Here is a 27,884-nt window from a genome sequence, read left to right on the forward strand (position 1 = left end):
TAGAATAGCAAAAGCAATTCTAGGCAACAAAGACAAGGCAGGGGATACCACAATCCCCAATTTGAAACTGTAGTATAAAGCCACTGTGATAGAAAAAAGAGTGTGGTATTGGCAAACAAACAGACCCAAGTATCAATGGAAAAGATTAGAAGATGAAGAAACAACTCAAGACAGACGTAATCAGCCAGCTTATTTTTGACAAAGAAGCCAAACACTCTCACTGGAAGAAAGAGAGCCTCTTTAATAGATGGTGCTGGAAAAACTGGGTTTCACAGTATCAAAGATTAAAACTAGATTCATATCTTTTGCCATTCACTAAAGTAAAATCCAAGCGGATCAAAGATGTAAATATTAAAACAGAAACACTAAAACTGATGGAAGATAGGTTAGGTAGAACTCTTGAAGACATTGGCATAGGAATATATTTTATGAACCAAACCACAGTCACATGGGACCTATCACAAAATACCAACAACTTGGATCTCATCTTATTTAGAAGTTTTGCACAGCAGGAGAAACCACCAATAGAGTGAAGAGACAACCCAAAGTGGGAAAAAATTTTACCAGCTGTTCCTCAGACATAGGACTACTATCTAGAATATATAAAGAACTCAAAATTCAGACCTCCCAAATGTAAAGACCCAATCCATAAATGAGCATCTGAAATGAATAGACATTTCCTGTAGATGAAGTAGAAACAACAAATAAATACACGAAAAGATGTTCAACATCAATGGTCATATATGAAATGCAAATGAAAACAATGCTGAGATTCGACCTCACTCCAGAAAGATTGGCTGACATCAAGACATCAACCAATAACACATGCTGGAGGGGCTGTGGGGAAAAAGGAACTCTTCTCTACTGTTGGTGAGAGTGTAGACTGGTGCAACCACTGTGGAAATCAGTGTGGAGATTCTCAAAAAAACTAAATCTAAAGGTTCTATTTGACCAAGCTATTCCTCTTCTTGGTATTTCCCCAAAAGAATTAAAAGCATCAGCTGGGAAGCACTACCTGTGCCCCAGAAGGTGCCAGGTGGAGCTGGTGGGAGCATGGCTGCATCTGGTGTACTGCTAGTGATGAGCTTGAGTTGTAGGGGAGACTTGGCTGGAAATTCTATGATGTAGATGACTACCACCCAGAGGAGAACCGAGTGAAGATGGGAAAGGGGATACTGCTGACTGATCAGGAAGGAGTCCATGGCTTTGCAACTTGCATGACATTTTACTAAGAGATGTAGCATCAGGAGAGTGTGTATTTCTAGCCTGCACAGCTCTAAAGAAAATGTACAGAGACATCCTAATAAGAGGAAAAGGTAGTGCATCTCTGAAATGCAGGGAGTCAAATGAAGAAAATCTGGCCAAGGTGTAGCTCTTGGTGGTCCCTCTGAGCGGCTCATTTGAGTTCATCTCTGGATGCCTACACCAAAGGAAAGGACATTTCATGCCTCCTGAGTAATTGAAGTCCCAGTTTAATACTCTGGATCCCCTGACAGCTCCAGAAAACTTGATCCAAATCAGTGTGGAAAAAAAACTTTCAGAGATCATTACTACAGTTATGAAAACTCTGAAAATGAAGTGAAAATAATTTCCTGTCAGTGGGCTAGAACAGAAACAGGCATAAATCTCTGTCCCACTCCAAATCTTGCTTGAGTCTTCTTGCCCATGCTGTATTCTAAATTCTTAAAGTACACAAACCACAGTGTGTTAAGATACACTTGCTTAAGTGGATCTGTAGGAATTTGTGATGTACTTGGCATTATGGGGAGAAGAGGGAAGGAAATTGAAAAGTCAAGCTAAAATTGAAGTTGAAATGGATCTGTGATGTAATCAAATAATTACAGGAAATTTTAAATCCATGCTGGAAATCATTCCCTTGTTTAGAACATTCTCTTTCATGACTGTATGTTTATAATAAATGAAACTTGGCTGTCTTTGGCATCCCCTAGAAGTTGATATCAGAAGCAAGAATGCACAGAATCAGCCACTTACCAGCAAGTCATTTCACACCACACTCTGCTAACCTCTCTCTGTCCCTGAGCTATGGCTCCTAGCAGCAGCAGCTCTCAAGCTGATGTCCCGAAAGCCATTAATAGCAGAACAAGCAAGGTTTGTCCAGCTCTCCCAACAACCTAAGATAAATATGTCCATTAGCAGCAAAACCGAGTTTCTTGCCTTTTGGCTAAAATTTTGTTAATTCACAATCAACACAGTCTCTGCTGAGCAGCTGTGTCATGCATGTGGGTATAATTTAAATAGAAAATTACATAACTGCTAATTAAAAGGTAGAATTTTTTTGAAAAAAAAAGAATTAAGAGCATCATATCACAGAGATATATGTACACCCATGTTTATAGTGGCACACTTTGTAATAGCTAAATCTTGGAAACAGCCCAAATGCTCACCAACCAAAGAATGGATAAAGATGTGGTTTTTTTAAAGGAGTACTACTCAGCCATAAAGATAAATATAAGATAGTTAGAACTAAATGGATGCACACCTTGAGACCATACTCTTTTTCTTTTTGGTATTGGGGACCAAACTCGGGACCTTGTGCTTGCAAGGCAGGCAGCAGAACCACTGAGCTAAATCCCCAGCCCTTTGAGACCATACTCTTAAGTGAAATAAGTCAGATACACACATGTAAATACCAAATTGTTTCTCTGGTGTGAGAAACTGAAAGTGTAAATGAGGACCAAAGTGTATAACAGATATTGTGAAATGGGAAGAAAATGTTTAAAGAGAAAGGGGAACTAGGGAGGAGGGTGGGAGAAAGGAAAGAAGAGAAAAAATGAGAAAACAAGAAAAAAATGAAAACAAAACTTTTGTAAATAAGGAATGGTGGAGAGATTGGAAGGAGGGAAGGGGAATGGGAAACAATAAGAACCAAGATATATCATTACAGGCACAAGTTCCCAATGATGAATGTGATCATAATATATACATAAATGTACCAATAAACTTAATTTTAAAAAAGAAATTTTAGGCTGCGGATTTAGCTCAGTGGTGATGCTGCCTGCCTCACAAGTGCAAGGTCCTGAGTTTGATCCCCAGGAGCAAAAAAAAAGAAAGAAAGAAATTAATTGTGTGTGTGTGTGGGTGTGTGTGTCTCTGTGTATCTGAACATAAATATATCTAAAGGTTCTCCAAATATTTCTAATGTGCAGCCAAGATTAAGAATCACTGATCTGGTACAACTCCATTCTGAAAATTGATGACAAAGAAATTAAATACAGTAGCTTGCCTAAGTGTTAGAGCCTTCTTCAAAATGGTGTGTTGTGCAAGACAGCTATGCACTAGTGTTGTGTTTTTCAAAATAAAGGTAATGACTCATTATTGAATTATGAAAATATTTAGTGCATCTTGACCAGACTTTTAAAAACTGTAGTAGAACAGAATAAAGATATCAATACAACAAAGGACATTTCCCTGAAATCGAGTGAGTTTTCAGTTATACAGCCATTTTATATAACACTGAAAGCATTCTTTTCTAAGAGACAGGTAACTAAAAATTTCTAGTGTGCTGCAAAGTAGCACAAGTGCTTTCATTTTGCAGCAATTTACAACAAAGCTCCTCAAACACACCACTAGTGTTTCTATCCTCTTAAAAACTCTTAATTCAAAATAGGTTTTGTCAACAAATGTTTCAAGAACCTTCAACTCTATATTGGCTCACAAAGAAGCCTCAGAATGACTTGAAGCATGTAAGCCAAATGGCTTACATAAATCTAGAAGATACTGAAATCTTGCTGCTCATCCTAGAATAAAGGTAGTTATAAGAAGGGAATGGTAAAAGAAATAAAAGCAAAGGAAAGATTACTCAAGAAAAATAAAATAAATGAGTATTCCAAACCAAAACAAATGCTTAAAATTTTTTTCTACCTATGAATCTCTTCTCACACCTCATTCCAAACAGCACTGATGACCAGACAATGACCCAAAATGACCTGTAATAGGTCCAAAATGGTCACAGATACTGAAGGTTCTTACCTCACATAAATGGCACTGTCTAACAACCTAAGAGAAGATGCAAATTGTAGTGGGGGACCTCAACACCCCACTGTCACAAATAGATAGATCAACTAGACGAAAATAAGTATTGAAATACTAGAACTCAATCGAACTCTTAAACAAATGAACTTAACAGATGTTTACAGAGTGTTCCACCCCACAAAGTCAGAATACACATTCTTCTCAGCTGCACATGGGCTGTTCTCCAAAATAGACCACATACTCACACATAGAACATGTTAAAGTAAGTGCAAAGGAATTTACATTATCCCCTGTATATTATCAGACCATAGTGTGATGAAATTGGAGATCCATAGCAAAAGAAACTTGAAAAATTTCATAAACACGTGGAAATTGAACAACACACTTCTGAATAACCAATGTGTCACAGAGGAAATTAAAGAAGAAATCATACAGTTCCTTCAATTAAGAAGATAATATCTAAAACACATAAGGAAAACAAAAAAAATTCCGTAGCAAGAAAACAATAAAAAAATGCTCAACAAACCAAAATAATAAAGTTTCAGTTATTGGGAGAAGATTGTAGGAAGTAACTGCAAAGAATAATATTTGTAATAAATGATAATGCCTTAATGTAGTTTAAAAGAGATAAATGGAGAGATCATTTATATTCATGGATAGAAAAATAAACACAGTAAAGATATTTTTCACAAACTTATCTGTAGGTTTAATGTAATGCATGTTGAAACGCCAGAAAGGTTTTATTGAGAAGTTTAGTCTAAACCATATATGAAAGATAAAACAATTCTGATAATTAAAACAGTTTTTAAGGAACAAAGAAAGGGGAGTATTCACTCTCTATGATGTTAACATTTACAACATTGCTATAGTCATCAAGACAGAAGGAGTACTTAGACCAAAGCAGAGTCCATAAATTGATAAATTCAACTTCATCATACTTTTTTATTGCACAACATTTACTTGTACACTTTAGGCATACATAATGATAACACTAATCACAGAGAATTTGCACCTGTATATGGTATATCTCACCCATTTTTCTCAGTCTCCCCTGAAGCCCCCTCCCTTCCCTATCTACAAAAGCTTTGTTTCCATTTTTTCTTATTTACACTTTTTACTCTTTTTCTTCCTTTCTCCTTCCTTCATAACTTATTCCCCTTTGCATTTGAACATTTTCTTCCCATTTCCCAATATCTATTATACATTTAAGTTCTTATTTTCACTTTCAGTTTCTCACACCAGAGAAACAATTCAGTGTTTAAAGATGTGTGTCCAATTTATTTCACTTAAGAGTATGGGCTCAAGGTTCATCCATTTAGTTATAAATGTCTAAATCTTATCCTTCTTTATGGCAGAGTAGTACTCCATTGTATAATAAAAACCCCACATCCTCTTTATCCATTCATTAGTTGATGGGCATTTGGGCTGTTTCCAAGATTTAGGTATTACAAAATGTACCACTATAAACATGGGTGTGCATGTATCTCTTTGGTATGATGCTTTTAATTCCTTTGGGAAGATACCAAGAAGAGGAATAGCTGGGTCAAATTTAACCTTTAGTTTTAGTTTTTTGAAAAACCTCCACACTGATTTCTACAGTGGTTGCATCAGTCTACACTTCCACCAATAGTAGAGAAGGATTCCTTTTTCCTACAGCCCCTCCAGCCTTTGTTGTTGGTTGATTTCTTGATATCAGCCAATCTTTCTGGAATGAGATGGAATCACCATTGTTTTCATTTGAATTTCACAAATGACCAGTGATGTTGAACGTTTTTTCATTTATTTTTTGTTGTTTCTACTTCTTCATCTGAGAAGTGTGTTTTCATTTCAGATGCCTATTTTTGGATTGGGTCTTTAAATTTGGGGGGGGGTCTGAATTTTTTTAGTTTGTTATATATACTAGATAATAATTCTTTGATGAATAGCTGGTAAAATTTTCTCCCACTTGGTGGGTTGTCTCTTCACTCTGTTGGTGGTTTCTCTTGCTGTGCAAAAGCTTTTAATAAGATGATGTCCCAGGTTTTATTTTTTGTAGTATTTCCTGTGTGGTCTGGGATTTGTTAATGAAGTCTTTACTTACTCCTATATCCAGAAGCTTTCTACCTATTCTCTCTTCCAGCAGATTTAGTGTTTCTGTTTTAATATTTAGATCTTTGATCTATTTCAATTTTAGGTGAACACATATGGGTCTACTTACAATCCCAAAGATATGTATCTAGTTTCAATCTCTGACATGTGGAAAGCCAGTATTTCTAGCACCATTTATTAAAGAGGCTATTTTTCTGAATGGTTGCTATCAAGAAATCAACCAATAACAAATGTTGGAGGGGTTGTGGGGAGAAAGGAACCCTTCTCCATTGATGGTGGGAGTGCAGACTGGTGCAACCACTGTGGAAATCAATATGGAGGTACCTCAAAAAACTAGGATTAGAGGTACAATTTGACCTAGCTATTCCTCTTCTGGGTATCTTCCCAAAAGATTTAAAAGAATCATTGCACAGCGGTATATGTGTACCCATGTTTATAGCAGCACAGTGTGTAACAGCTAAAGCTTAGAAAAAGCCCAAGTGCCCATCAACTGGAGACTGGATAAAGAAAATGTGTTTATTTTTTATAAATTGAGTACTACTCAGCCATAAAGAATGAGAAATTAGAGACATTTATGAATATGAGAATATTAGAATAAGAATTAGAGACATTTATAAATATAAATATAATATAAATAGATGCACATTGAGAACACACTCAAGTGAAATAAATAGGGCACACGTGTAAATACTGAATAGTTTCTCTGGTATGAGAAACTGAAAGTGTAAATAAGGATTAAAATGAATAATTGATAATGTGAAATAGGAAGAAAAGGTCCAAAGAAGTAGAGGAAGTGGGAGCAGTAGGGGAAGGGAATGAAGGGAAAGGAAAAATATGAGAAAAAAATGGAAAAAAACCCTTTGCAAATAGGGAGGGGTGGGGGGGTGAAGGGAAGGAAGGGAAATGGGGAATAAACAAGAACCAAAATACATAATGTAAAGGTACAAGTTCCCAATGATGAAAGTAAATGTATTGTATACCTAAAATGTACCAATAAAATAATTTATGAGGAAAAAGAGTCTTTCTTCCAGTGAAGGTGTTTCACTCCTTTGTCAAAGATTAGGTGGCTGAGTATGTCTGGAGTTGTTTCTGCATTTTCTAGTTCTGTTCCATTGATTCTCAGGTGTGTTCCTTTGCCAGTACCATGATGGATTTTTTAAAAATAAATTTTATTGGTACATTTTAGGTATACAATATAATGACATTCATCATTGGAGATTTTTAGCGTTACATAATATATCTCAATTCTTACTTTTTCCCCATTCCTCTGCCCACTTCAATCCCTCCACCCCTCTCTATTAAGTGTAAATAAGAATCAAAATGCATAATAATGTGAAATAGGAAAAAAGGTGCAAAGGGGAAGGGGAATTGGGAGGGGTAGGGGAAAGGAAAGAAGGGGATGGAATTAATGTGAGAAAAGGAAAAAATGGAAACAAAGTCTTTGTAAGTACCATGCTGTTTTTATCACAGCAGATGTGTAGTATAATTTCAGGTCATGGATAGTGACACCCCCTGCCTTTCCTTTGTTGCCCAGAATTGCTTTTGGTATTCTAGGTCTTTTCTGGTTCCAAATGAATTTTAACTTTATTTTTTCTGATTCTGTGACATATGGTGTTGGAATTTTGATTGGGATTGCACTAAATCTGTATACCATTTTTGGAAGTATGGCCATTTTTACTATATTGGTTCTTCCTATCCAATAACAAAGGATATCTTTCCATTTTCTGATATCCTCTATGATCTCCTTTTTCAGAGTACTGTTATTTTCAATGTAGAGGTCTTTTAATTTCTTTGTAAGATTGATTCCTAGATATTTCAGTTTTTTGGAAGCTATTGTGAAAAGGGTTATTTCTCTAATTTCTTTATCAATGAGTTCGTTATTTGTGTACAGGAAGGCTATTGATTTTTGAGTGTTGACTTTGTATCAAACTACACTACTGCGTTTGTTTATCAAGTCTAGAAATATTGTGGTGGAGTTTTGGGGGTCTTCTATGTAGAGTATCATGTCATCTGTAAATAATGATAATTTAACTTCTTCCTTTCCTATCCTTATTCCTTTTATTTCTTCCTTTTGTCTAATTGCTCTGGCTAGTGTTTCCAGAACTATATTGAACAAGAGTGGTGACAGTGGGCATCCTTGTTTTGTTCCTGATTTGAGAGTGATAGCTTTCAGTTTTTTGTCCACTTAGTATGATGATTGTTTTTTGTTGTTTTGGGTTTTTTTTGGTACCGGAGATCGAACTCAGGTCCTTGCGCTTGCACAGCAGGCAGTGAAACCACTGAGCTAAATCCCCAGCCCAAAGATAGCCTCTTTTTTTTTGGTACCAGGGATAGAGCTCGGGCCCTTGTTCTTGCGAGGCAGGCGCCAGAACCACTGAGCTAAATCCCCGGCCCAGTATCATGATTGTTGTTGGTTTGTTGTAGATGGCTTTAAAAGAAAAACATAAGCTATAGACTGGGAAGAAACTTTTGCAAACCACACATCTATCAATATAATTGTATCTTGGACACATAATGACTTCTATAAGGAAACAAAGGTAAAATTTAACATTCTAATCTAATTAAAAATTGGCAAAAACACAGAGACATTTCACTAAAAACATGCATATGTGAAATGAGTACATTAAGAGATGTTCAACATCATTACCCAGAAGGATAATAAAAATAAAAATTACAATAAGATATCACTACACATCTAACAGGCTAGTTAAAATTTAAAAACAAATAATGACATCAAATGGTTGGAAATATGCAAAGAAAGTGGATCATTTCTTCTTAGCTGATGAAAAGGTGAAATGGTAAAGACACTCTGGAATGAAGTTTGGCAGTTTCTTGGTGCACATCTGTAATCTCAGCACTCTGAGAGCCTGAGCTAGGAGAATTTCAAGTTCTTGCCCCACCTGGCCAATTTAGTGACTCAGTGAGACCCTGTCTAAAAAATATGAATGAGTGAATGAGGGCTGGAGATGTAGGAAAGCCCTGGTTTCAATTTTCAGTACCAAAAAGAAGGGAAAAAAAGTTAAACATACTATCTAGCTAATAGCTTTTTAAAGCTCTTTCCTTAAAGAAATAAAAACCTATGATCATCCAAAAATATTTAATAAAGGTGTTAATAGTAGTTTATTTTAACAAACCAAAATAGGGAATACCTCAGGAATTCTTCAGTGGGACCTTTTCTTCCTATTTCACATTATCTATTATGCATTTTGATCCTTATTTACACTTTCAGTTTCTCACACCACAGAAACTATTTGGTATTATACATGTGTGTTATTTCACTTAAGAGTAAGGCCTCAATGTGCATACATTTAGCTATAAATGTCTCTAGTTTCTCATTCTTTATGGCTGAATAGTACTCCATTTATTTTTAAAAACCCACATCTTTTTATCCAGTCTCTGGTTGATTGGCAATGCGCTGTTTCCAAATTTTAGCTATTATAAACTGTCCCACTATGAAAATGAGTGCACATATATTGCTGAGCTATAATTCTTTTGGGAAGATATCTAGCAGGGGAATAGCTGGATCAGATGGGACTTCCAGTCCTAGTTTTTTAAGGTATCTCCACACTAATTTACAAAGTGTTTGCACCAATCTACACTCCCAACAACAGTGGAAAAGTGTTCTTTTTTCTCCACAATCCCACAAGCATTTGTTATTGGCTGATATCTTGTTAGCAGCCATTCTTTCTGGAGTGAGGTCGAATCTCAGCTTTGATTTCATTTGCATCTCTCAAATGACCAGTGATGTTGACCACTTTTTTTTATGTTTATTTGCTATTTCTACTTCTTTGTCTGAGAAATGTCTGTTCATTTCAGATGCCCATTTTTGGATTGAATCTTAGTATTTGGGAGTTCTGATTTTTTTAAGTTCTTTATATAGTCTAGATAGTATACCTTTGTCTGAGGAACAGCTGGTAAAAACTTTTTCCTACATTGTGGGTTGTCTCCTCACATGGTTAGTGGTTTCTCTTGCAGTGCAGCAGCTTTTTAATAAGAAGAAATACTACTTGATTCTTTGTGCTAGTTCACATGAAACAGATTTTGTTCATGAAATTTTTTCCTACTCCAGTGTCTTCAAGAGTTCTACCAAACCTCTCTTCCAGCAAATTTAGTGTTTCTGTTTTAATATTTAAATTAATCCATTTTTATTTTAGTTTAGTGCATGGTGAGAGATATAGATCTAGTTTTAATCTTTGGCAAGTTGAAATCCAATTTTTCCAGCACCATTTATTAAAGAGACTATCTTTCCTCCACTGAAGGTGTTTGGATCCTTTGCCAAAGATGAGGTGGCTGAGTGTGTCTGGAGTTGTTTCTGCATCTTCTAATCTGTTCCACTCGTCCTCAGTCTGTTTCTTTGTCAGTATCATGCTGTTTTTATCACAATAGCTTTGTAGTGTAGTTTCGAGATTGTGATACCCTCTACCTTCTCTTTGTTGTCTAGAATTCCTTTTGTTACTCTAGGTCTCTTCTTGATTCAAATGAATTTTTGGATTGTTTTCTCAAGATCTGTGAAGTATGCTGTTGGAATTTCAATTGGGATTACATTGAATGTCTGTAACAGTTTTGGAATTATGGCCATTTTCACTATATTGGTTCTTCCTACCCAGGAGCAAGGGATGTCTTTCCATTTTCTGATATCCTCTTTGATCCCTTTTTCCAGAGTGCTATAGTTTTCAGAGTAAAGGTATTTGATTTCTTTCATTAGGTTGATTCTTAAGGATTTCAATTTTTGGATGCTATTGTGAAAGAAGTTGTTTCTCCAGTTCCTTTTTCAGGGAGTCTGTTGTTTGTGTACAGGAAAGCTATTGAGATGTGTGTGTTGACTTTGTATCCAGCTACTCTAATGAATTTGGTTATTAAGTCTAGAAGCCTTTTGCTGGTGTTCTTGGGGTCTTCTATATAGAATATCATGTTGTCTGCAAATAATGACAATTGGACTTCTTTGTTTCCTATCTTTATTCCTTTTATTTCTTTCTCTTGTCTAATTGCTATGGCTAATGTTTCCAAAACTATATTGAACAAGAGTGGTGATAGTGGACATCCTTGACTTGTTCCTTAATTTGGTGTGAAGGATTTCAGTTTTTGACCATTTAGTATGATGTTGTCTGTTGATATTTCATAAATGACTTTTCTCAGGTTGAGATAGAACCCATCTATTCCAACTTTTTGTAGGGTTTTTATTATGTGTGTTGTATTTTTTCAAATGGTTTTTCTGTATCCATTGAGATGATCATATAGTTTTGGTCTTTGTCTCTATTAATATATTGTATTACATTAACAGATTTGCTCATGTTGAAATATCCCTGCATCCCCGGGATGAATTCCACTTGGTCAGGGTGTATGATCTTCATGATGATCTACATTCTGTTTGCCAGTATCTTGTTGAGAATTTTTGTATCTATGTTCATTAGGGAGTTTGGTCTTTTTTCAGTTGTGTCTTTCTCTGCTTTTGGGATTAAGGTGATGCTTGCTTCCAGGAATGAATTTGGGAATATTTCTTCCTTTCAATTTAATTGAAGAAGTTTTTATTATTTTTTTTCTACTGGGGATCAAAATTATGAACTTGCACCTATGAGGCAGGCACCAGTGCCACTAAGCTAAATCCCCAGCACCTTCATTGAAGAATTTGAGCAACAGTGGCAATATTTCTTCTCTAAACATCTTATAGAATTCAGTAGTGAAGCCATCAGGGCCCAGTCTTTTCTTAGTTGGTAAGGTTTTAATTATATTTTCAATTTAATTGATTGATACTGTTGTTTAGAATTTTTAGGTCTTCTTTGCTCAACTTTGGTAATTCATATGTATCTAGGAATCTATCCATCTCTTCTGTGTTTTCCATCTTATTGGTGTATAGGTTCTCAAAGTAGCTATTGATGATCCTCTGAATTTCTGCTGTGTCCATTGTAATTTCACCTTTTCCATTCCTAATTGCATGGATTTGGGTCTTTTCTTTCCTTTTTTTGATAAGGTTGGAAAAGGGTTTGTCAATTTTCCTTATTCTTTTGAAGTACCAACTCTTTGCTTCATGATTTTTTTCTATCATTCTCAGTCTCTATTGCATTGATTTCTGCTCTGATCTTTATAATTTCATCCCTTGTATGAGCTTTGGATTTGTCCTGCTTATTTTTTCTAGAAGCTTTAAGTTCAGCAGCAGGTTATTTATTTGAGCTCGATCTGTTTTCCTAACATGAGTAGTCACTGCTATGAATTTCTGTCATAAGACTACTTCCATTGTGTCCCATAGATTCTGATATGTTGTATTGACATTGTTGTTGAATTGTCAATACTCTGATTTCTTCTTTAATTTGCTCTGGGACCTATTGGTTATTCAGAAGTTGTTCAATTTCCATTGATTAGAAAATTCTTGTGGTTTCTTTTGCTATTGAACTCCAATTTCATTGCACACTGGTTTGATAATATACATGGGATAACTAGAATTTCTTTGCATTTTCTTAAACATGTTGTATGAACTAGTATGTGGTCTATTTTGGAGAATGACCTGTGTGTGGCTGAAATGAATGTGTATTAGGATTTTGTGGGGTGGAACACTGTGTAAACATCTGTTCAGTCCATTTATTCAAGTTTGAGATCTAGCACTTCATTGTTCATTTTTTTGTCTAGTTGATCTATTTGTGACAGTGGGGTATTGAGGTCACCGACTAATGTTGTATTAGTGCTTATTTGATTTTCCATGTCTGTTAGTATTTACTTTATATAGTTGAGTGGACTAGCATTTGGTACATATATATTTATGATTTCATTTCTTCCTCTTGGATTGTTTCCTTTACAAGGATGTAGTGTCCTTCTTTTTCTTTCTTTATTAGTATTGGTTTGAAATCTATTTGATCTGCAAATAGGATAGCTACTCCTGCTTTTATTCAGGTTCCTGTCACATGGAGTATTGTTTTCCATCTTTTAACATTCAGACTATGAGTTTCTTTTTGAATTAAGTGTGTTTCTTTTATGCAGCATATTGTTGGATCTTGCTTCTTAACCCATTCTTCCAGTCTATTTTCTTTAATTTGTTTATTCAGACCATTAACATTGATGGTTATAAGTTATATGTATTGACTTATCCTTGTCATGGCTATTTTTTTTCTGGAATTTTCCCTTTTTGCATTTAATATCTTGTCATGCCTGATGGATTCACTCTGCTGGGTTTCATGGGGATCCTCATTGTCTTTGACTAGAATATTGTTTAAAAATTTTGGAGTGCTGGTTTGGTGTTCATGAAGTTCCTCAGGAGCTCTTTGTCGTGAAAGTACCTTATTTCTCCATCAATTTTGAAATTTTCAGGGTTCATCAATCTGGGTTATAGGTTGTTTTCTTTTAGGTATTGAAATATTTCACTCCAGGCTCTTCTTGCCTTGAGGGTTTGTGCTGAGAAGTCTGCTGTGATTCTGATGGACTTTCCTTTGTATGTGATTTGTTTCTTTTCTCTAACTGATTGCAGAATTTTGTTCTTCTGTTGGGTTTCTGGAATATTTATTATATGCCTAGTTGTAGATATTTTTTATCATGGCTAGTTGGGGTCCTATATGCCTCACTTATCTCTATGTCAAGTTATTTTCCCCTATTTGAGAAGTTTTCTGCCATTACCTTTGTGAACAGTTTTTTATGTTGTTTGCAATCTCTTGTGCTTCTTCATTGACTTTGATCAGTCATATATTATTATTCATTGCATCATGTAGCAGCTGCTGGATTGATTTTTCATGGCCCCTTACTATTTTAAAGAAATTTTTCATTTCCTGGTCACTAATTGCAATCCTGTCTTCTATATCTGATATTCTGTCCTCACATTGGCTCATTCTGCTGTTTAAACTACCAGTGGAGTTTTTAATCTCCTGGAATTTTGTTTGCATTTGTTTTATGGATTCCATTTGTTTCCTATGTTGGGATTCCATCATGTTCCTCAGCTCCTCTATTTTTTTATCTGTGTCCTCTCTAAATTTATTAATCATGTCTTGTACTATGGGCACAATCTCTGCTGTTATTTGAGAAATTATTTCTGATTTCTTTTCTTCCAGATCCTCTTTTGTTGCCAGTTCAGAGGGTCCAGGTGGTTGAGTATCAGATTGTTCCATTTTGCTGCCCTGTGGGGTTGCCTTAGGTGATGTGGAAGTGTGGTTTTGAGACTTGTTTACATGTTTTCTCATTTCAACAGATGCGGCTTGCTATGTTTTTTTGAGGCAACTTTTGCTTGCCCAGTGGTCTTCAATTCTCAGCAAGCCTCAGAGAGGCCTTTTCTCGGCTGCTCACCATTGCACCAATTCCTGGGTTCAGAATGGTGGACTTCTGGATCCCTGTGCTGCCTTGTTTTCTGTGTGGGGTTCTGGCTGTGTCTGTGCACACTTGGGATGGTATCTGAGCATGCCTCTTCATAGCTTTTGTGTGGGAGAGGCTTTGGTTGGGGACTGTGCACCTGAGTAGCTAGTGTCTAAGCAGGCTTCTCACTTGGATTTGCATGCATTTACCAAGGATATCTGGCTGGGCCTCTGGCTATTGCTTGTGCACCTGTGCAGCTTTTTTCCAGCCAGGCCTTTGGTTGGGGCCTGTGAGCCCAAGCGCTGGGGTTTGGGTGGGGTCCTGACTGGGATCTGTGGGCACTTGTGCAGCTCTGGTCCAGGCAGGCTTCTCACTGGGATCTATGCTCACTTAGTGATGCAATCTGGGTGGACTCTTGTCTCTGCATTGGCAATTAGACTCTAGATGATATGTCTTATGCCTTGGCAGAAAGTTTGTCAGCATTTTGCTTGTATTTTGTGATTTTGCTTGAGGCTGAGATTAAGAGCAGTGTACAAATTAATCTTGCAGAAGAAATTTCAAGATGGCTTAAGGTTGAGGCAGTGGCATGGCTACTGTTGGAGGCTTTTAGCCAGGTCTATGTTGAGAAATGAGAGTAAAGACACAGCAGGATTATTTAAAATATGATGAGTTTTGTCAGGAAGGAAGATCCAGTAAAGCTGTGTACCACAAAGTTAGAGTAGAGGTGAACTTGTTTGCCAAGAAGGAGAAGGAGAATGAAAAAAATGGTTAGAGGGCATCACAAGACACAGCAGGACTCCAGCCCTTGCAGCATCAAAAAGTTGCAAGGGTAAAATAATTTGTTTTGAGAAGAGCACACCAGAACACCATGTTCCAGAATGGTTGCATCCTAGAGAACTTTTTCCTTGGGATTGGGTTCAGAGTGCTCAGCAATCCAGGTACTAAGTCCACACAGCCAAGAGATAAGGAAGCCTAGCTATTGCTCCAGCTGGCATCAGACCTACCAGCATCCATGTGGTGTTGGTTTTAGGTACATGCAGAATGCAAGAGTTGTGGGATCAGGAAGGCTTCCACCCAGATTTCAGATGAAGGCCTCGGAAGCCAAGCAGTTTGCCCCACAGAGGGCAGTGTATGAAGCTGAGAGAGTAAAGCTGAAGTTGCAGTGGAGACTCCAAAAGTTTGGAGAAGCCAGGAACGTAGATCATCTGAGGAAGACTGTAAGAAAGGAGCAGGGTTGGCCCAAAAGAAAAGCCCTGGGAGCTAATACCACTAGCAGTGCCATAGCAATGGAGCCGCCCAAGCCCTTTGGAGTTCACATCTTGCCACAGATTGCCTTGGATGCTGGACATGGAACTACAAGGCAATGTTGGCCCTGGTCCATTATGTATTTGCTTTAATCCCATTCCTTTATATTCCCCTATTTGTACATTTTGAAATGGTAAAGTTTATCTTGTACAATTGTATGTTGAAAGTTTTTAACTTTCTTTTCAGTTTTACAAGTGTTTACAGCTAATAGTTTGCCTTACATCTCAGAGGAGACTTGGACTTGAACATTTCAGCAATAATGAAACTGGCAGAATTTTGAAAACTCTTAGAGATGTATTAAATGCCTGTTGCATGAAGGGATGTGCATGAGTTTTGGGGTACCAGGGGTGGAATGTGTCTGATTGCCCCACCCAATTCTCATGCTGTTGTATGTGGGGCTTTTCAAAGGTAGCTGGATCTACAGTGTGTGATGCTGAGATTAAGTGTGTGATGTTGGGATTAAGGGTGTGTGATTACTAAATTAGTCCACTGATTGGTTTGGTATAGTTCTGGGTAAGCTTAATGGTGTTCTTTAGGACGGATAGCCTGGATAAAATATAAAGGACAGAAAGAGGGCTAATGTGGTCACTTGTCCCTTGCTTCTAGTAGAATGCTACTCTACTGCTGTCTTCTACCTCCCATGAACTGTTTCTCCTCTGCCATGCCACCTGGCCTTGGAGTCAGCCAACTATGAACTTAAACCTCCACAAATTGTGAGTGAAAATAAATCTTTCCTCTTGAATTTTGGGTGTTTAGTATTGTCTCTTATCAATGAGAAATGTAACCAAGACACTAAGTATGTTTCTGATATTGGTTTCTTATTTAGCTCCAATATGTTGTGAGAGCTCACTTTGTAGGATTTCCCTTTCTTTGGGTATATAAAATCTTCATTGTTGCTAAAAGCATGATCTATTTTAAATAAAAAATTAAATTCCCACAAAAGCAAAATTTATGAAGATAGAGAGTAACTCAGTATTTGCCTAGTTTAGGTGGAAGGGATTTGGAGATAATAGCTTGTGGGTAGAATGTTTTCTTTGGGGATAACAAAAATAATCTAAATTTGATTGTAGTGATGGTTGTTCAACTCTGTTAATATGACAAAATCTGCAGAATCATACACTTCAAGTTTGTAAACTGTGTAGTATGTAAATTTTAGTTCAATAAAGCTGTTATTTAAAAAAATAAGAAAATGAAGGTGATTAAGTTGTTTAAGTGACCAATGACTGTGTTTGATGTTATGACAGTGCATTCTCTGTGGTTGTAGAATGTATCTAGGAAGCAAGGGATCTAGAAAAGTTTCCTAGAAGGATAAACAGCTCTTTAAGGGAGGTTTTGAATACCGTAACATTATATTTTATTTTGGTACAGGCTGCAAAATGGCAACAGACTTCCCATCCCTAGGAATTGTAGTGGTAGAGGCTTATGCCTTGAAAATTGTACTTTCTGCATTTTGTGTGTTTAGTTTTGCATTCTTAGTATTTGTTAAGTCTTTTTAAATCCAAGGCAATTATGCAAAAAAAAGAAACTGGAAAGGGAAAAATAAAACTCTGTTTACAGATGACTTTTCTGGGGAGCGGTAATAAGGATTGAACCAAGGACTTTGCTCATGCTAGGCAAGTGCTCTGAGCTATACATTAGCTTCTATATGACATGATTTTGTAAAATGAAAATCCCAAAGAATCTGCCCAATGTCTAGTAGAGCAAATAAAGCAATTCAACAACATTTGATGATACAAGATCAATATAAATATCAGTGTCATTTCTATACACCAACAATGAAAAATCTGAAATAGAAATCATGATAATCATTATATTTATAGAGAATCAGAGAGAATAAAACACAAATTTAACCAAGAAAGTGGTGGAACAGTTATATGCTGAAAACTACTAAATATTGCTGAAAGAAATTAAGGAGAACCTAAATAAAAAGACACATTCTTTTTTCATGGATTGGAAGATTCAGTATTGTTAATATGGCAGTCTTTCCCAGACAGATTTCATATTCCTTGTGATCTCTACCAAAACTCCAACCACATTTTTTCTTTGTAGAAGTAGACAAGCTGATCATAAAATTCATATACAATTGCACAGGACTGATGAACTGAAAGACTGACAAAGTCTGATGTCAAAACTGACAGTGCTGTATATGTAATCAAATGTATGATATGGATATAATGTTACAGATCAATGGTATACAATTCAGAATCCAGAAATAAACCTACATATTTGTGTTCTATTCATTATCACATTTGCCATTAGCATTCAAAGCAGAAAGAACAAATTTTGAAAAAATAGATACCCCATGTATATGAATGAGGTTGGACTCCTACTTCATATATATACAAATTAACACAAAACGGATGAGAGACAAATATAAAACTCTTAGAAGAAAATGTACGTGTACATCTTTGTGACTGGGAGTTTGGTGAAATTTTTAGATATGCTACCAAAATCATAAGATACAAAAGAAACAGATGAATTGATCCTCATCAAAATCAAATTTTTGTGCATCAAAGGACACTACTAAAATGAAAAAGAGAATGGGGAAATATTTTTGCACGCCATCTGTCTGATAATAGACTTATTTCTATTACAAATACATTCCTTATAACTCAATGCTAAAAAGACAATGTGATTAGTAAATTGTCAAAAGATTTAAATAGGTATTCCTCCACATACATATAAAAAATAGACAACAAGCATATAGACAGATGATCAACATTATTAGGAAAAAGCAAATCAAAACCACCTAAATCACGCTAGTGAAATATATTTAATAAAAGTCAGACAATAAAAAGTATTGGCAAAGATATGGAAAAATCAGTATTTTCATACATTGCTGATGGAGATATGAAATGTTGAAGCAATTTTGAAAAAGTCTGGAAGTCTCTCAAAACGTTAAACACATAATTACTACTAGATCCAGTAATTTCACTACTAGATATATACTCAGGAGAAATGAAAAACATGTACATGAATGTTCATAGCAACATTATTCATAACTGACAAAATGTAGAAGTCCAAATGTCCATCAAAAAATAAAATGGGTTATTTTGATGAGATGAACTATTATTCAACCACAAAAAGGAATGAAGTAATGACAGGTTATGACAAGGATGAACCTGAAAACATTATGCCAAGGTAAAGAAGCCAAGCACAAAAGGCCACAAACACATATTTCATGATTCTATTTATTTGAACTATTCAAATTTGGCAATTTCACAGAACTTGAAATCATTGGCAGATAATGGAGGGTGGTGTGTAGTTGATGAGAAAAAGGAGAAACTATTCATGAGTACTTTTGCTTTTTATTTGAGTGATGAAAATGCTCTGGAAGTAGACAGATGTGATGATTGCAAAGCATTATGAACATACTAAAAACAATGAACTTCACCCTTAGAAATTACTAAAGTAGAGAATATTATGATAATTGTATCTCAATGAAAAATTTTATATGCTGTCATGAACATCACAATATAAAAATTTAGAGTTATAATGTTTCACTAGACACAGTTTTGAGATATAACAAACTACAATCATCTTTGAAGAGTCTTTTTAATTAAGATACATCCAGTAAAAAATTGTGCATTGTAGGAAAACTTCACAAACACATACAATTGAAACTAGCTTTCTGAAATAAATGTTTGTATTTCTTTGAAAAACAAAATTACAATTTTATATTTTTCAATGTTATTAGTAAAATTATACTTAGGAAACACACTGCTAACTCATAGCATTAAATGAAAATGGTTTGCCTTCTTTGTACAAGTGATTTAGAGAACCATAAGAATGTTGCATGAAACTTTTTCTTTTGAAAATCCCCTACATTGTGAAACTATCATTCTGTATTCTATCACTCATATATTCATATATATATAATTCAAGTTCAAAGATTGAAACAGAATATACAGAAAGCAAAATTCACTGACAAATTTGAAAGCATATTTATTATATATTCCACTACTATTGTCATAAATTTTTAGATTCAATTTCATGTTAGGCATTTTGTGACTAATAAAAAGTATGTGACGTGAAATGTCAGAAAAGTAGTGCTTATAAAATATGTGATAAAGTATTTATCTCTTTTAATATTGCATGAAGCTACATTTTACCAAATGTATTATGAAACTATATAGGGCAGTTTTAAACAATATTCAGACTCTCTTTTCTATCTTTTTCAACTTCTATTTCAGCTTCATTTCCAACTTCAGGTTTGTTTTCATCTTTCTCTTTATCTCTCATATCTTTCTCATCTCTTCTTCCATGTTCTTTTACATCTTCTTTGTCTTTTCCTTCTGCCTCTTTTCCATCTTTTTCTTTTTCCTTTCCATCTTCTTCTGCATTTCCAACTTCATCTTCCTGTCCATGTCTCTCTTTTTCATATTTCTTTTCTTTATCTCCTTTCTCTTTTCCATCTTTATCCTTTTTTCCATCTTCCTTCTCTTTCCCACCTCCTTTCTCTTTTTCATCGTCATTTTCATCACCTCCTTTTTCTTTTCCATGTTTTTCCTCTTTTTTCCCTTCTCCATCTTCATCCTCTTGATCTCTTTTTTCATTTTGGTAATCTTCCCTTTCTCCATCTTCTCCTTTCTTATTTCTTTGTCCTCTTTTCCCTCTTGACCTCATGTTTCATCTTCTTTCTCTTCTTTACTTTGATCTTCCTTGTTTTTCTGATCTTTTACATCTTGTCTTTCTTCTGCTGTCACTGCTTCTTTCTTTTCTCCTCCCTCTTTTCTAGTGTCATCATTTTTTCATCTTTTATTTCCTTAATTTCTTTTTTAAGAGCTAGTGCCTACATGTGTCATGAAAAAATAATTGCAATTTTAGAATTGCTTTTCTTACATATTTAATTAATGCCACTCTTATAAGAAAGTAATTTTGTTGTAGACAATAACATAACAAGGAAAATATTTGAAGAAATAAGATTAACACATCTCTTTCTACACAAACATTCACACAGAGATATATGTAACAATAAGTTCAGGAAAACTTATTTATATAAATAATTTTCATCAGAAATATGATTAAGCACAAAATAAATACATAAAAGATGACATAAGGTTATTCTATGTCAGAAATTCTCAGTAACAGGTATACAAGCATGCATTGGGAAAATAATACATTGTTACCATAAATGGGGAAATTAGCCCTTTTCATAAAATTTATTTAAAAATCTTACACCAAATATCATAACATCACTTATTAAGTGTTTTAGATTTGATTCTATATAGTAATATATCCCATTTTCAGTATTTTACTAAAATACTTAAAAATGCACTATGCATTAAATATTCAAAGCAAAACCTACTTAAACATTCATACGGTGTTTTATTTTGCTATCTATAAATAAAAGAATTATGTATTTAGGAAAAAGAATTTACAAATATCCTGTATGTCAATAACATCAGTGAAAGATCGGCCTATATTTAAAAGTGGTTCATTATGTTAGTAATAACTCATTATCATGACATTATTGGAGCAATAGCAATGCTAACTCTCTGCTCTCACTGGAGGTATCTATAATTTTCTCATATTTCTCATATTTTAAAACTATTTTCTTCATTAAAAAGTTTTGTGTTATCTGTTTCTTCTTTATCTTTTTTGTCTATATCTTTTACTCTATGAAAATACATTGAAGATAATAATACACTGTTATTCACTTATTTTATTATCAAATTTTGTTTTATTTTTTCAAAAAATAAAAAGCATTTTCTTTTGTCTTTGAATTCATACAAAGAATTACCATTCATTTAATATTTCTCAAATTTTAAACTAAAAGTCAAATAAAATTTCCTTCTTTTGTATCTATTATTAAAAGATACCTCAAAGCCAGGCTTAGTGGCACATGCCTATAATCCCAGCACTCAGGAGACTGAGGCAGGAGGATCACTGCAAGTTTGAGCCCAGCCTGGGGTATTCAGGGACAGCTTAAACTACAAAGCAAGACCCTGTCTCAAACAAGCCTTTCAGCATTTTTATTGTTGCAGTGTTCTTTAACAACTTCTTGCTTGATTTCAGCTAATATTTTTGCATTTGAATCTATGTTTCTTTTTGTCATGTCATTTTTGATCTTCATTTTCTGTTCAGCAACACAAAAAGAATAACAATGAATACACAGTACACCTGTTTCTTTGATTAAATGGCCAAAATCATTTATCAACTTTCATTAAAAATTAACATAACACTTTTAGTTTTATTTTAAAGCATTAAAGCAGCATGTAAAAAGAGCTGTGCTCCCCTGATGTAAATCAAATGTTTGTTTTTACGCTGCTGGGTGTATAGGAGAATCACCTGCTTAGAATGCTAACAAGTGACCAACAAAGGCCAATTGCCAGTATCAGATTACTCTGATAAATTTATTCTTTCTGATGAGAGAGTGCCCATTTATCTCTATCTAGCCTAATAATTAGCAACAGGGTTTTGTTAATTGTAATGCTTCCATTGATAGTAATTAGGAGAAATACTATATTAGAGAGGCAGCACTAATTTAGTTATATTTAAGAGATCACCATGGAATATAGGTGCCTCAATCTTTCTCTTTACAAGTTTTAAAATGTCATGAATCATGACTGCTTTTCCAAGAAAGCTCTTTGCATAAGTGTGCATATAGTAGCAAGACTATTGAAAAGAGGCCAGAAAGCCTGTGTTTGAATTGTGGATATGCCACTTATGTGATATGATTTTAAGCAAAAGCATAAAACTCTTTGAAGTTGTCTTATTTATATATGGAAAAAAGGTAATATCACCTATTACACACAGAATTTATGAAAGATAAATGTGAAAATGGATGTGAAATTTGATTAAAAACTCTAAAATGCCGTTATTGCTTTTTAAACAAATGAGACAGGGAGCTAAGAAAAGTAAATAACTTTTAAAGTCTATGATTACATACTGTTTTAATCTATCCCTACCTTTTGCCTCAGCACTTACTGGGGATCCAATTCAGACACACATGTGTGCTAGGTAAATTCTCTATCACTGAGATACACCTCCAGTCTTACTTTCTCCTTGAAAAGAAAATAAACTGTATTTAACAATTTAATTTCACTGAAAAGTACAATAGAGAAAAAATTTTATAAATTCATCATACATACTTTATTATCATGCTTTTGTTATTATAAGTGTGTATTTATGTGTGTACCCTTCTTAAAATTGGAAGTAGAATTTGTAGAAAAAAGTTCTATGATTATAGTTGTTTTAACATAGATGTAGACTACTATAGCACAAGAAAAAAATAAAAAATAAATGCTCTTTTCTGGTTTTATTTACTATTAGTAAATCAACTATTACTAATAGTTCATTAGCCCTAGTCTTAACAATATCCTTTAATCAAAGGTTTCAAAGTTTTGTAAACATGACAACAGTTTCCAAATTTGAAACTATGCAACAATTGGTTTATATGATTTCTAATGTCTTATAGCTTTAGCCTTTCATGATTTAAAAAAATTCCATCAAACCTTAAAATATCCTTATATATGAAGCAATTAACAGTGAACTTAATATTGATGCTATTTCTATTTTTAACATGCCTTTAGCCACAGCATCATCAGAGAATAGAAATCTGTATAAAAGCAATTGTGTCCATTCAAAATGAACATATGTGAAAGCACCAGGCAAAGTGCACATTATTATCATGTTAGTTACTACTATTATTACAAAACACTACTTTAGTTACTTCACTTTGTACCCTTTGTTTTCTCAGGAATATCAGTACTGTAACTATGAAATATCAAAGGCATGTACATTTAATGGTTCTATTTGACTAAAATGGTGTTTTATCTTTACACAATATGCTGAAAAATGGTGAAGAATCCCAAAACCATTCTCCACCTGAAGTGTTTATACATATTATATGGTGCAACATATTATATTACTAATTGAACAAAAAATAATGCAAACTTTTCACATGTATGCCTCTTCAAAAATATTTCTTAAAAATCACAATTTTCTCTCAACGTTAGAAATCTAATTTTTGCCCTTGGAGTTGATATTCTTTGAGGTTTCAACTCTGGCACAATGAGCACAGGTACCTGCATCAAAAAATATTGAGTCATGGAAAAAAGAGGGAGAGAAAAATATATTATAATTGATGAAAAAACCCTGACAATTAAATCCAACCTCTTAATTAAAATAAACGTGGTTTAGAAATGAACACTAGCAAAAAATATTTCCTTAGCGTGAACTATTTTTCTTTAAACTTCAAAATAAAACTAATGTTAAATATAGTTTTATTCAAAATTCTTTAAATTTTAAATATTTCACAATGTATGTGCTTCTTTTATAAAAAGCTACTTACCGCAAACAGTCTAGCTGATCTTCTCTTTGGCTATAAGTGAAAAAAAATCAGGTAAGAAAATTATGAATACACAAAACTAGAATTATATTTATTGTGGTAAAAATATTTGGTATAACAGTACATAAATATTTTTATTAAAGCAACAATCGTTAACCTGTTTAGCAAATAACATTGTAGAAATATAAATTTTCATTGTGCCCTCCTCTGGACCCTTCCTATGCTAAGGAAAAAAATAATGATGAAGTAAGCTTCCATTGTAGGCTAAACACAATGGCCATTAGCAGGAAAAATATTTTAAAATGAAAATACAGGCCCTTCTTGACAACTGGCAGAACAAATTTTAAATTTTATTTCTGTATTTATTTATTACTTAAAAACATGATTTCTTGGGATCTTAACAAGCATGAGATCCTAAATTCTGAAAAGCTTGTACTTTTTGTTACTACTACATTTATGAAAGAGTCCACTGACCTCCCATTTTGGAACTCATATGGTCCAAATAAACCAGCAAGTATCTTTTTTAGCTGTTCATGTGTCTGAAATTCATAAAACAAGTGGATTTTTTCCCAGACAAATTCTAAAACTAAAGACACTCACCTCTTGCCTTATGTCACCTTGACCTGCAGCCTATAAAGAGGAGAAAAGAACAGAGAAATAAGGTCATCAATATAATAAAATAGATTAGAAAATATTGCCCATGGAGAATAGTTGCAATATTGCTGATTATGACTTTTTCCTGGGTTCTCAATCACATAGTTATTTGTTACTTCCCAGAAGTTATGATACCTTCTGCTGTCTACTAAAGTGTAAGTGTACACTGGTTTGCAAGTGTATGCTCAAGACATAGGTTTCCACAATTGATAACCAATTTCATCATTTTGTGTAAATAACATCTCTTAAAAACCATTTTCATTTTGAAATACACATGCTGTACTGTGTTAAGAGACAAAACAAAAGGTGGGGACTGGCCAAATGAAGGTAAAGCTTCATGTAATTTCCCTCTCTTCATTTATGTTTGCTATGCAATTGTACCTATAAGACCCTCTTTATTGATTCTTTCTCACATTCCACATACAAGAACTACAATTTCCCACAGTGCTTTGAAGGAAGAACCTTTTTGTTATAACATCAATGCTTTATTCTGAGAAGTTGACTGCAGATTTAAAAACTTTCCACTACTACCTGCTACAAGATTGTTGTCAGCGAGGTAAAATAGCAAGATCCATTGCACAAGCCTAGGAAAGCACAGAGGCAGGAACCTCAGAAAGGGGGGTGGTGATTAGAAATGATTGCTTTCCATATCTGAGTAACCCTACATCCTGGGAAATATCAAACTATTGCACGGTTCAAACTCATAGCTCTAGAGCATTGGGGAATTTCAGCCTGGTTTCTATGTTTTAGAACTAGGGAAGAAAGACAGGTTAATACAAATAATATGTAAACAATCATAATACTTTACATTGGTATAATATTTTATGGTCTTACCAAGCAATGAAACTACTTTCTATTTCACTTATAGGAGATTCAGGAAACAAACAAACCAAAAACACATATACTCACAAAAACAACGAACTCGAACTTATTTCCCACCTAAGAGATGCCAGAAATTTTGAAGTGAGGGTTGCAGAACTGTAGTCCTTGAATAAGTCAAAGCAATTCTGTATGTATAAAGGCAACAAATCCCCCGCTGTCTCCAAACATTAACAATAGTTTATAGGATGGGACCCTTATCACCTTTCCACCTTTAGCTAGAGCTCCGAGAGAGCCAAGTCTCTCAACTCTAGTTTCTACTTACAGAGGCAAATTTTTCCCTTTTCTAAGACAGTTTGAAGTCTGAGCCGCCTAATGGCACCATATTACCATTTCATAGGCATCTGGCATGACAAGAAGTGGAGGAGGGAATAAAAAAAAAAAAGGAGGGAGGAAGCAAGAAAGCAAGGAAGAAAGGAAGGGTGGGAGGGAGGAAGGAAGGAAGGAAGGAAGGAAGGAAGGAAGGAAGGAAGGAAGGAAGGAAGGAAGGAAAAGAGGGAGGGAGGGAAGACTGGAGAAAGCTACGGCTTTCGCTTTCCCAAAACGAGACGGTGGCTGGAGAAAAGCAGGAGGCAGAGGAGGAACCTGGCTCCGCGGAAAGCGTGGCTGGGAGAAGAGTTCTCCAATAGAGTAAGAGGAGGAAGGGGGTGGGGTAGGAAACGACAGCACAGCCCTATGGGTGTTTGTAATTAAGCATGGAGACATCTCTAAAGCAATTTTTCGCCTTAAACAAAACACACCAAAAGTGAACTACCAGTTAAATGGGAGACCATCCTAAGACTTAAATCAATTGCTCTGTGCTTTTCCCTTCCCGTCTACTCAGTACATCACAGAATCAATTTAGAAGTCTAAATTTTTTTTTTTAAATCTCTGCCTTAGGAAATAAGGGTTTCAGCAGCTAATCTCCTTTCTAAATCCCCATTTCACTTACCTTTCTTTTGGGCATTATTACAACTCTCTACAGGACAGCTTAATAGTGAACAGAAAAAAAGACGAAAGCAGTCCTTCCTTGATCTCTTGGAGAACCAACTAGGTTCTTCAATGAACTAACTGCAGCAGGACTTGTACTCTTGAAAAAAAATGAATGAATGAAAGAAAGAAAGAAAGAAAGAAAGAAAGAAAGAAAGAAAGAAAAGCCTTTCGTTTATTGGCAACATTAAACACGCCAAGACGCAACCAAACTACGTGAATAGTTATACGGAGTTGGAGCTAGCTTGGAGTGACAGGCAGTTAAGCCAATAAGGAGAGCAGGCTGTGGAGGTGTGGCCTGCGGACCTGCCCAAAGCCCTTGTACTCTGCCTATTCTGACCCGCTGTGGGGTAGAGAAGCATGTGGAATTTGTAGGCGCATAGTACTCACACACAATTGCAAGAAAACCAGAGCTATCTCGGTCTTTCTCTTTTCTTTTACGTTGTAATGACAGGCGAAGGCCACAACGGTTGCTTTCTCCAGTCTCCAAAGCCCCGCCTTCCCCTGTTCGCAGAGGGGAGGGGTGCTTTTGAAAGCCGTTTGAATTTGGGAAACAGTATTTCCGTGACACAATTGACAGAAGTTAGGAGATGAAGTAGCAGGAGCATTTAGAGTTAAAAAGAATGGAAATATGTCTCTAGCTGTGGGAGCTGCTCGCTAAAGCAGAACTGTCGTCCTGGCATGAGGAGGGTGCCAACTCCTGCAGGTGGAAAGAAGCAACAAAACTCGGAACTGGAAGAGGGGGAGGCACCTAGGGTGGGGATACGCTTTAAAATACCATTATCACACTTGGAGGGAGTCCAACAAGAAATCCAATGAAATCTTTCAGGAAATTTGTAATAGCAGAGGTTTGGCGAAAGGAAAAGCACTGATACAACGGATTTTTAATCCAAAAGTAACAGTGAACTGATTCAAAAAGATGCCACACATGAAAGTATGCAAGAATCAAGAGCCTGGACTAGTATAAGAGATTGAGGCACTCATTTGTGGAGCAAAATTTAAAGTTGTGACAAAAACTCAATAGATCGGCATGTCGTCCAGCTTGAAGGTAAAATCCTGTCTTTGTTTAAAACATTGATATTTTGTTCTTCATGGGCATTTTTGCATCAATTCCAACCTTTTGGAAATATCATTAAATATTGTTTATGTTCGTTACTGAGTTTTGGGTTGACTTCTTACATTTTTTTGCCTAAGGAGAGTGTCTCCTTAGACTTACTCTAACCCAAGACAAGTTCAGGTAGTTTCTACTAAGACGTTTTTAGCCGCCTTCCAATGTCAATTCTTAAGACTTAAAAATGTGAAGATTGATATAGCAATTGGAGAATAAGGCAATGGAAAATAATTATGATAAAGTGGAAGATCTAGATCTCTTTTTCATTTGTGACTTGCTTTGGTTGTTGTTAAGACCTAACTGTGTTTAAAAGTGCTTAAAAAACCA

The 27,884-nt window shown here is 35.1% G+C and overlaps 1 protein-coding gene and 1 pseudogene across 5 annotated transcripts; one reads left to right on the forward strand and one right to left on the reverse strand.

Moving 5' to 3' along the window:
* Positions 1-1,106: 1,106 nt before the first annotated feature.
* On the forward strand, positions 1,107-1,582 carry LOC101707097 (gluconokinase pseudogene; annotated as a pseudogene).
* Positions 1,583-18,826: 17,244 nt separating this feature from the next.
* On the reverse strand, positions 18,827-26,659 carry LOC101706839 (uncharacterized). Of its 5 annotated transcripts, none has more exons than XR_002390128.2 (5): positions 25,538-26,355; positions 24,545-24,574; positions 23,948-23,977; positions 22,563-22,658; positions 18,827-20,443 (listed from the first exon to the last, which is right to left on the reverse strand). XR_002390128.2 is itself a non-coding variant. In XM_087196620.1 (5 exons), the coding sequence occupies exon 5, from the start codon at positions 20,275-20,277 to the stop codon at positions 19,795-19,797; it is 483 nt and encodes a 160-aa protein (XP_087052746.1). In that variant the 5' UTR covers positions 20,278-20,443; positions 22,582-22,658; positions 23,948-23,977; positions 24,545-24,574; positions 26,409-26,659; the 3' UTR covers positions 18,827-19,794. The 5 variants fall into 5 exon arrangements, 4 of the variants coding, with proteins under 4 accessions (XP_087052746.1, XP_087052743.1, XP_087052744.1 ...); XM_087196620.1 differs by lacking the exon at positions 25,538-26,355 and adding an exon at positions 26,409-26,659 and having other exon boundaries at positions 22,582-22,658; XM_087196617.1 differs by lacking the exon at positions 25,538-26,355 and adding an exon at positions 26,409-26,659.
* Between the last annotated feature and the right edge of the window lie 1,225 nt (positions 26,660-27,884).

This window comes from Heterocephalus glaber, unplaced genomic scaffold, assembly GCF_053883595.1.
Source record: "Heterocephalus glaber isolate CG9 unplaced genomic scaffold, H.glaber_assembly_v1.0 deba00001613, whole genome shotgun sequence".
Classification (NCBI taxonomy): domain Eukaryota; kingdom Metazoa; phylum Chordata; class Mammalia; order Rodentia; family Bathyergidae; genus Heterocephalus; species Heterocephalus glaber.

What these genes read in the sequence shown, in the direction of transcription:
- LOC101706839 (XM_021246514.2), bottom strand. Translation starts at nt 20,277, where the DNA reads ATGAGGTCAAGAGGGAAAAGAGGACAAAGAAATAAGAAAGGAGAAGAT.